This window comes from Meriones unguiculatus, chromosome X, assembly GCF_030254825.1.
Source record: "Meriones unguiculatus strain TT.TT164.6M chromosome X, Bangor_MerUng_6.1, whole genome shotgun sequence".
In the NCBI taxonomy this organism is placed as follows: domain Eukaryota; kingdom Metazoa; phylum Chordata; class Mammalia; order Rodentia; family Muridae; genus Meriones; species Meriones unguiculatus.
In genome coordinates, this window is record NC_083369.1 from 90,019,485 (window position 1) to 90,029,686 (window position 10,202).

Here is a 10,202-nt window from a genome sequence, read left to right on the forward strand (position 1 = left end):
TATTCAACATTTACTTGAGACTGTCTTGTTAGACATGCAGCATTCAAGCACAATACAATTCAGCAGCATAAAAATAAGCACAAATTTGACATAAGTTTCAAAAAAGTCACTATAAGGATTTGGCTCTAAATTTTGGGGTTTAGATTGATCTAGTACAATTTAATGGTTTGAAAATAAGATTTGAGGACTTTCTAGTGATAGACAATACCCCTTTAACAAATGTCTATAGAAAAGCACATGCTGTGAATATTTTACTTTATTCTATGAACTAAGTTATTAGTGCCATACTAAAACATATTTTAGTATAAGCATCTTACATAATAAACTCCTGCCCCAGTCACTGTTGCTCCTACAATTAAGAAGTATACTAGTCTGCTGCCATCTTTCCCAGAAGCACCTGTAGACGCTAGTGATCTAGAAGGGGATCCTAGGAGATGACACTGCACAACTAAGGCCAAGAAGGAGACAAAAGGAAATAGAAAAGGCACTAAGTATTAATGAATAAACAACTAATGCAAATGCAGAGAAGAAATTCAGTTATTGTGCTAAAAAAATGAAAAAGAAAAAAATTTAAAGCTGCTCCAGGATTGGAGAATGCTTCTTTTGTCAAAGTATGGTATCAGGCATATTTTTCAACTTCTTGCTCTGATTTAACAGCTTCAGGAGCTGGATACTCTTCTTGTGCACTTTGTAGTCAGCTTAAGGTATTAGGGTATGGTTCACTTCAAATAATTTTCATGCCCCCTCACCCTACTGACAGAGGAACAAAAATAGTTTTATTAAACTATCAGCAGAAAAAGAACTAAGATTGTAATGGTATCTAGCCACTTGCTCTTAGTATGTAAAGCAAACAGCCTTCTTTGATCAAGATGTTGGTAGGTGTCATCAAAGTCAGTTTACTCAACCTTACAGTACATTCTGCCAAGTTAAAAGAAAACAAAAAAAACAAAAACACCCACAGAATAAATACTCTGTGACCTGCTTAGATGATCAGTTCAATTTATGGAAATATAATTGTGCTAACAGTATAAAGCGACTATGTACTAGTTCTTAGCTCCCCAGAACTCCATTCTACAATTGGAGATACTAGGCCCATTTATATAATTTAGTCTTTGAGTGAGAGCTAGGGATTTAGTTTACCTTTTAGGGATGCTTCATTTTTTTACATGGAAAGCTGTTTTTCTGAAACTGTCAACCTCAAGCTAAGAAAAAAAATCTTTAAAAAATTGAAAAATACATTGAAATCAAATATTGTGCTTAGGAGCTACAATGAACTTTGACTTTGTCTACAGGTTACTTCATCACAATCAAGAGAACAAGCATAATTTTGTGGGTTAGTCAAGCCTAAGAAAACACAGCAGTTTTCAAGCAAAGAATAAAAAGACAAAGTAAAATGAACAAAGATCAATCAACATGAGAATAAATATCAGTCATTCCCAAATGGGCTCCCATTGACACCTTAAAGAAGGCCTTTTGGAACTTTTCCTATATAGGAGAAAGCAGGATTAGTTGCAAAAATTTAAAAGCAGAGTAGCACCGTGTCTGTCGATGGGAGCTGTATGGCAGCTTCTCTACACAAGCTGCTTTTTTACTTACATATGCACCAGCTCCTATTGTTGATAAGCCCACAATAAGGACTAACACAGAATTATCGATTTTGCCCCCTGATGAACCAGAGCTAGCCATTTGTCTTGCCATCTGCAGTTCTGGAGGAACACACCATCGCTGGAACAAGTTGCCTAAAGGAAAAAAATGTATTAACACACAAACAGAATAGTTAACATGGTTATGATTGAAAAACAATGTAATGTAGAAATAAAGAAATTTACTTTGGGCTGCATGATGTTTACAGTTCTATGATCAAGAAAAATATAATCAAAACTGTACACATAAATATTTAATATTTAATGTACAACCTTTGGCTATAAGACTTGTATTTTGAGACAGGGTTGTACTTCATAGCCCTAGCTGGTATCAAACTTGTGATCGTTCTAAGCCTACACCATTAAACCCAGCTTGGCTGTTGTAGTTCTCCAGAGTACAATTTAAATGTTATCCAACAAAGACAGTCACAGCTTCCATAAAGCTGGTTAGAAAAATATGAACAGTTTATCAAATTATCTTTACAACTTTACCCCAAATGAAGTAAACACCAAGATAAACTATTTAGAAGATAGCCATCCCTTAATATCTGTGATGATTTGATTCCAGATCCCCAGAAGGAACTAAAATTCATATATGCTCAAGTCCCTTATAGACTATGGTGTGAAATTTGCATACAACCTATGCTTATCATCACATATACTTCAAACCATGTCTAAATTATTTATGATTAATATAATGTAAATAGCTGCTCTACTATATTGTTTGGAGGAAATAACCAAAAAAGGGAAAGTGTGTCCATGTTTACTACAGATATGATTTTAAATTTGTTTGTTTGCTAGTTTAGATTTTTTGAAGCAGGGCCTCATGGTGTAGCCTGGCTAGCCTAGAGCTTGCTAAGTAGCTTGTATCTGCCTCCCAAGTGCTGGGATTAAAGGTGCATGTCATCATGCCTGGCTTAAAAATATTTTTGATTAGTAGTTGGCTGAATCCATGGATATGGAACCAAAAGATACAAAAGGCTAAATATATACAAAATTGACCACAGGCTACCTGGGACATTAGGATACCCATTTCAGGAATAATATACATGGCTCAAACCTTGCTTAATTACAACCCTGGAATATACAATTCTTTCTTGTGTGAAAAATAATGTGTCCTAGAAGAAACATTAAATATCAGAAGGAAGCCAGAACAAAAATTTCATAATGAACTTAACCTCTCACAAATAACTGAAGAATTTATTCTATAAGGCATATTCCAGAACAACCAAATTTAAAGTGTCAGCCAATGTCTTATGGTTTCTCTTTCAAGATAATAGTAATTTTTATGTACAATTACTTAACGCTTTATAATAATCATATGATCACAACATCCAATGAACATGAAAATGTGAGACATTTGCAGTTATCTTTTTTCCCAATGGATGCTGACATTTTCAGATGAGGCTCAGCCTCAGTGCCTCAGATTATTCCTCATGGGTGTTCACTACTGATTTAGAAGAGTGAATATTTTTAGCCTTATGGGCAGTGTGATCTCTGTAACAATCAATTCTGCTAGGGTATGAAAGCAGCCCCTCAAATACACAAGTGTATGTATATAAAATAAAAAATTTTATTTATAGCCACTAAAATCTAAGTTGAATATAATTCTTAAGTATTATAATATTGTCTTTTATAAGGTCTTCTTGGCCATTTGAAATAAATAAACACTGCTGAGTATGGTGTTCACACCTATAATCTTAGAACTAGGGAGGCTGATGTAGGAGGATTGCTGCAAATTTGAGGCCACCCTAGGTTATACCCTCAGAATGTCTCAAAATACCTAAAAACTGTAAAAATAAATGAATAAATAAAGCCTTGTGTATATGTGGGATCATGCCTGTAATTTTAATTCTAGCACTTGAGAGGATGAGACTGCATGATCTTAAAGTGAAAGACAGGCCCAGACTACACAACTACACAATGGTTCTAGGCCAACTCAAGCTTTTTTTTTTTTTGAGTCTCTATTTAAAAAAACAAAACATCAACAACAAAAAGTAAAAGATACTTTGCTTGTGTAGTACACAAAAGCAGAAGCTAGCTGATCATGTTTTGCTGATCTACAGTGGTGGTTCCTAAAACTCCAAAATGTCAGAATGCCTTGTTGGATTTGTTAGATGGTCACTGATAAGGCCCTACCCAAGGATTTCTGACTTGGTCATTCTGGATAGGGCCTAACAATTTGCATTTTTTATGCTATTACCATGTTGTGTTTTTTAAATTATCTTATTTACTGTGTGCACATTTGTAAATGTGTGTGTGTGTGTGTGTGTGTGTGTATGTGTGTGCGCGAGATTAAAGGCATTCACCACCATGCCTGGCTGCTTTCTTTTTGGAACGACAATTTGCTATGTAGTCCTGACTTGCTTTGAACTCATGATACACCTACCTCAGCCTCTCCAGTACATTGGACATTTATTGCTATTTGTTTTGTTTGTTTGAGACATGGCTTCACACTGAAGACTGAGCAGGGTTAGTCCCCACTATGTAGTCTAGGCAGGCTTCAAAACCTTGGCAATCCTCCTGTTGAGATTACAGGTATGCACCACAACTCTGGCATTGACTGAACATTAAAGAATTCTTGGAAATGATTTCTAACCAGATCCCATTAATTTCATGTTGCTTAATTAAAAAAATGGTAACTTTAAGTACCAGAGAGAATTACTAGTGTAATACTTTAGCCAGCGAGCTCATTTTCGAAAGCCTCAAATTTTACTTTTTTCCATCCTCCCCACCCTTTCCAGAAACATATTCATACACAGCCTATTTAAAGTGCCTGCTGTAGCTAGATGCGTTTTTATAAAGAATGCAACAATTATGTTGCTTTATCAGCCTTTAAAAAAATTATCAGTCCTTGCTGGAATTTAAGAAGAATGATAACTATAGTACAGTAAGAACCCTTCTTACAAAAGGCACAAAAGAAAAAATGCTTTAGATAACAAAAGAAGAAACCCTTCACTAAGAACTCAGTATGTGGCAGAAACTATACAGGATGCTTGGAACACAAGAACAGATAGTACAAACTCCCAGTCCTTGGATTTAGGAGGTAGGAGTAACTATTGTTATTTGGAAAATGAGAAAATATGCAAATCACAAGAGAACCAAGATTTTTGAGTTTGCTTTTCTTAATTCTTAAGTGAAAGAGAAAGAGTCACTATGTATCTGAAACAGTTTACCTGATCATATGAATTCTATATAAAAGTTTGCATATCCTGGAGTATATCTGGGTTTTATTCTTCACTCAATTCATATAACTAGGCAACTTTGGGAAGCATGATCTAGAAGAATGTTAATAGGGGTGTGCAGAGACTGAACCAATAACCAAAGAGCATACATGGGCTGGACCTAGATCCCCTAAACATATGTAGCATATATGCAGCTTCGTCTTCATGTGGGTTCCTTAATAATTGGAGCTGGGGTCAGGGGGAAGGAGGCTGTCTCTGATTCTGTTGCCTGCTTTTGGATCCTTTTTCTATATCTGGCCTCAGTGGGAGAGGATGCACTTAGTCTTGCTGTGACTTGATGTACTGGGGCAGGTTGGTACCCTTCTCTGAGGAGGAGTGGGGGAGTGAGGGAAGGGGGTGTAAATGTGGAACTGGATGGAGAGAAGGAAGGGGCTGAGATCAGGCTATAATGTGATTAAATAAATTAATTAATGAAGACTAAAAAAATAATGTTAACACATGCAGCAACTCCCTCAAAACATTAAAAAACAATCTAACTTATTAACTGCATAGAGAAAAGGCTGTCTTGTCAAAGATTTTCTTCTAGAAAGCCTTGAATAGGTAGGATGAGTAGAGAAGATTCATCAAGGCTTTAAAAAGATGGCACCAAGCACAGTGGTACAGAGCTATAATTTAAGAACTATAGAGTTTAAGACAGAAGGACCATGCGATCTAGACCAGAATTAGCTACATAGTGAGTTGGGGTGGGATGTGATAACTGAAATATATACCAAGATCATGTCTCAAAATATCAAAAATCAGTGTGTCATTTGGCAGTGGATATCCATAATCTAGGTTCTAGACACAAGGAGTTCAGTTTCTTCTTTAAAGATGCAAAGATGCAAGACCGACTAGTGGTGAACACCTTGAATCCTAGCACTCAGGAGGCAGATTCAGGCAGACTTCTATGAGGCCAGCCTGGTCTAAACACTGAGTTCCAGCACAACCAGAGCTGCATACTAGACCCTCTCAAAAAAAAAAAGAAAAAAAAAGATGCTATGATTCCAAATAAAGAAAAATAGTCAAATATTTGAACCTTAGGTCAGGGAGTTAAGTGATCAGTTTTATCACAATGGGCAGCATAATGCTTGGTTAATAAATAAACTATCACAGAACACAAAATATCTATTACCAACACCTCTGCTGCTCAGTAACAGATGAAGACAGATTTGTGACTTACTTACCTTTAATCATGCTGGAAGAAGGCAGAAAATCCAAATAAAGCAGAACATTAGTAGCTACTGGGGTTTCAAGACAAAAAAAAAAAAAAGCAAAGTATAATGGAAATGAACCTAACAATGGTGAGAGGTGTAGATGATATAGTTTTAAGGCAGATTCAAGGTTTACTAAAACAAACAAACAACAAAAAGCAAAGAAGAAAGTTTGGTAAAAACCTGACCAAGTATTGGGGGAAGGAGGATTAAAAAAAGGGAGAAGTAGTATATAAACCTTGTCTCTTCCCCACCTCTCAAAATATATGACAGATGCTGCTATGTGAAAAAGAAGTCAAATTAAAGGCAATTGGCAATTGAGCCATAAAACAGATAATTCCTCCCAGGAGGAGGCAGTCAAAGAGCTGGCCACTGAGTTCATGCCAGAGACAGTTTCCCTAACTAGGGAACTCACTTGGAAAATGAGCAGCCTATGGGCTTCCTCTGAACAGGGGGTCTAGGTTATATCTATGAATGGTCTTCGGTTGGAGTATCAGTCTCTGCTAGCCTTAATGAGACCTGATAGGCTAGGTTCAGATAGAAGAGGAGGAGGTCTTCCACTATCAAGGGACTAGGGAAAGGGCATAGGGGGAGAAGAGGCTGGGTGAGTAGGACTAGGAGGAGATGAGAGAAGGGAATACAGTGGGATACAAAGTGAGTAAGTTGTAATAAATAAATAAATTTTTAACACATAATTCCTATGATAAAGGTACCATAATTTCTTTTTGAAACTGTAACCCTGGCACCCACCTCATTTCTAAAGCAGGTGATATCATACTTTGGTGTATGGCCAAAGGACAAAGAAATGTGTGCAAAATGATGGATGGGTATGTCAGGAAGTCATAGTACTTTCTTCAGGAGACTGCCTTCAAACACAGCCTTGCAGTGGGAAAAAGCATTTAAGTCTGTATTTTTCCATAGTTCTAATACTATAACCAAATGACTATTTAATTGATGAAAACATCTGGTTAGCCACCAGAATTCTGGTAAAAAGCTATAGGTTAGTATCTTCAGGTTACCTAAATTTGAAAAATATTTTCCACAATCTATCTACAGCACCACCATTTCCATGAACAGAACTCACACAAATTATATTCACTGGGTTTCTAGGAAAGCCTGAGGTGGAACAGGTTTTTGTTTTTTCTTAAATTCCAAGAGAAGTACTTCATAGGACAAAACTCAAAACACTTATTTTTTAGGAGAGGGTCTCAGTTGTGTAGCCATGATTGCCTTAGAACTTGCTAGGTAGACCAGGCTGGCCTTGAACTCAGAGATCTGCCTGCCTCTGCCTCCGCCTCCAGAGTGCTGGGATTAAAGTCTTAGGTCACCACACCCAGCAGATAACAGCTATTAAACATTTTTTTTGTCTTAGACCAAGTAAACAAACTTTCAAAATGAATTCACAAAGATCCTAACAATCAAAAAGTATTTTTCACTTATTTCTAAACTACCCAGATGGCATCTGCACATCACAAAACCCTCAAGGATAGCATTATAAATTTAATTATTCTAGAATGATGGTTTTTTTTTAAAAATCACTAAATTTTTAATTAAATTTTTGTTTTTCTTTAATTACAGTTTATTTACTTTGTATCCCAGCTGTAGGCCCCTCCTTATTCCCTCCCTACCCCACCCTCGATCCTTCATCTCCTCCCTGCCCCTCTCTAAGTCCACTGATGGGGGGGTCCTCTTCCCTAGCTTATCAGGTCTCATCAGGACTGGCTGCAATGCCCTCCTCTGTGGCCTAGCTAGGCTGTTCTTCCCAAGGGGGGTGGGGAGGTCAAAGAGCCAGTGACTGAGTTCATGTCAGAGACAGTTCCTGTTCCCCTTACTATGGAACCCACTTGGATACTGAGCTGCCACACTGATTTTTTAAAATACATCTTGTGCAAGGGGGCTATTCATTTGCACAAATCTGTATAGGTTGAAAATAAGCTGATTCAAACCATGCTCAGATCAACCGAGGGAGATCGGATGCACAATGGGCTGATTAGTGGAAAGAGAACCTAATTTATTTATTATTATCATTATTTATTACAATTTATTCAATTTATATCCCAGCTATGGTCCCATCCCTCATTTCCTCCCAATCCCACCCTCCCTCCCTTTTCTCCCCCCCCATGCCCTTCCACTAGTCCACTGATAAGGGAGGTCCTTCTCCCCTTCAATCTGATCCTAGTCTATCAGGTCTCATCAGGACAGGTTGCATTGTCTTCCTCTGTGGACTAGCAAGGCTGCACCCTCCAGGGGGATGGTGATCAGAGAGCCTGCCACCCAGTTCATGCCACAGAAAGTCCTTGCTCCCCTTACTAGGGACCCCACTTGGAGACTGAGTCTATAGGCTACATCTGAGCTGGGGTTTTAGGTCCTCTCCATGAATTGTCCTTGGATGGGCTATCATTAAGAGAACCTAATTTATTCTGAAGTGTTTCAGGTCAAACTTTAGAAAGCAGGGTTGGGGTATAGCAATAGGATTAGGAGCCTAGAGACCGGCAGAGTAGCTTTAGCTCTACCTACTAATTATGTGACCTTCTGCAAGTAATTTCACCTCTCTGTTCCTCAATTTATTATCCATAAAATGAGTGGGTTGATGTTTACCACAACATTCCTTCCAGCTCTAAAGTTTGTTGAAAGAACTTCACAGAGAAGAAACAATGTGTTCTACAAAGTTTCATTGAAGCATTCAAGACCACCAGGAACTGCACTGTCTGGTCATCGCAAATATATCTTGAGCCAATTCTCTGGATGTCTAGTGTACAGTTGATTCCACATCACAGGGCATTCAAATCTACTGCACTCATGTGGAGTTTTGGAAGGTAGAGCAGATAATCTGATTTACAGGAGAAACTTGGGTAATGGACTGTGTCACAACCAGTAAATGACAATGTCCATCTGACCTCAATGCTTTAAAAAGGCAAGGTGGCAGCAATGAGCTATATGCTTGGCCAAGCATTCTGTTACCTACAAATCACAAAGCCTCCCAAAAGAAGGCCCCACGCTGATTTCTGGGGTTCAAATCTCTTGAAGGTCAGGTCGGCGAAACTGTGCCGATTTCTCTTTTCCTCTTGCAAACTCTGGGTTCCTATCCCGCCAATTTGAAATTTTTGCAACTGTGAGGGGAAGTTTTATCCTGTTTTGTTTTGTTCTGAAGAACAGGGAGCTAGCTCTGCGAGGGACGGTAAGTCTATGGCACCTAGGCCATTGGACTTTGAAGTAGGGTAAGGGGTAGCTCGGGACTGGTCAGTTAGTCACCTGGAAGCCGGTTCCTCTGTTTTGGCCTCTGGACGCACACTGTTCGCACCAAGGGCACCAGTTTCTGCTTAAAAGCACCCGCCAGGCTTCCGCACTGGAACATTTCGGCAACCGCTATTCAGGGGAACCTCCGGGTCCTTCTTTTCTTCTCACACACCGTCGAAAGGGTCAAACACCACTGGCTGGAGCCAGCTCCCCCTCCCGTCACACGCACACTACGCAGGCTCCTCCTCCCAGCCCTGAGTGGACATTGGATAAAGAAACAGGCCTGCTAGAGCCTGGAAAAAAAAGGCATTGAAGCTGGATACCTACTGCGCCGGCGCAATACTCAGCACAGTCCCTCAATTGGTCCCACATAGAGGAGGTTTCCGCTTGCGTTCAGCTGCCCACGTGTTCTGCATAGACTCGGGCCCCGCCTCCGAATTTGCAAATTTCCGCGAGTTAGTGGAGCTGTATTAGGTTGAGCTGCTTAGGCAATCTATCCTAGGAGAGACTGTGCCTGGCGGCTATGGGTGGTGCTACCGCTGCGTTGGTGATGGGAACTGATAGCACATCACAAAACCTGACTCCAGAAAACTTACGTTCTGTTTTTGTGTGCTTTAGGCAACTAGTTATCCGGCATTTAAGCCTTTCAGAATCTCTTCATGTGATCCAATTCTAGTCTTTCCCCTAAGTCAGGGTCACCGAACCTGACATTCCGAATCCTGAATAAACTTCCATTTTTTTTACAAGTAACTGGCACTTTCTTGTGTAGCTCAGTTTGGGGGGAGGGGGAGGGGGTGGAGCGAGTGAGGCGTGTACTTCCCGCTTTCTTGTTCCATATCAGTTTCACACGCTGTACCAAGTGCGTTGGATAGTCTCGCGCTATTATG

At 39.2% G+C, this 10,202-nt stretch overlaps 1 protein-coding gene across 4 annotated transcripts in view; it reads right to left on the reverse strand.

The window, feature by feature from the left end:
• Positions 1–9,663, reverse strand: part of Aifm1 (apoptosis inducing factor mitochondria associated 1) — a 38,672-nt gene extending 29,009 nt beyond the window's left edge. Inside the window, exons 1-2 of one of the 4 annotated variants that reach the window (XM_060375279.1) lie at positions 9,331–9,663; positions 318–448 (exon numbers count right to left, since the gene is read on the reverse strand). In XM_060375279.1, the coding sequence (XP_060231262.1) occupies positions 318–448; positions 9,331–9,433 (234 nt within the window). In that variant the 5' untranslated portion in view covers positions 9,434–9,663. Of the gene's footprint in view, positions 1–317; positions 449–1,596; positions 1,740–9,330 lie in introns of all 4 variants that reach the window. The other 3 variants (XM_021626516.2, XM_021626517.2, XM_060375278.1) reach the window with 3 other exon arrangements.
• Positions 9,664–10,202: the final 539 nt, after the last annotated feature.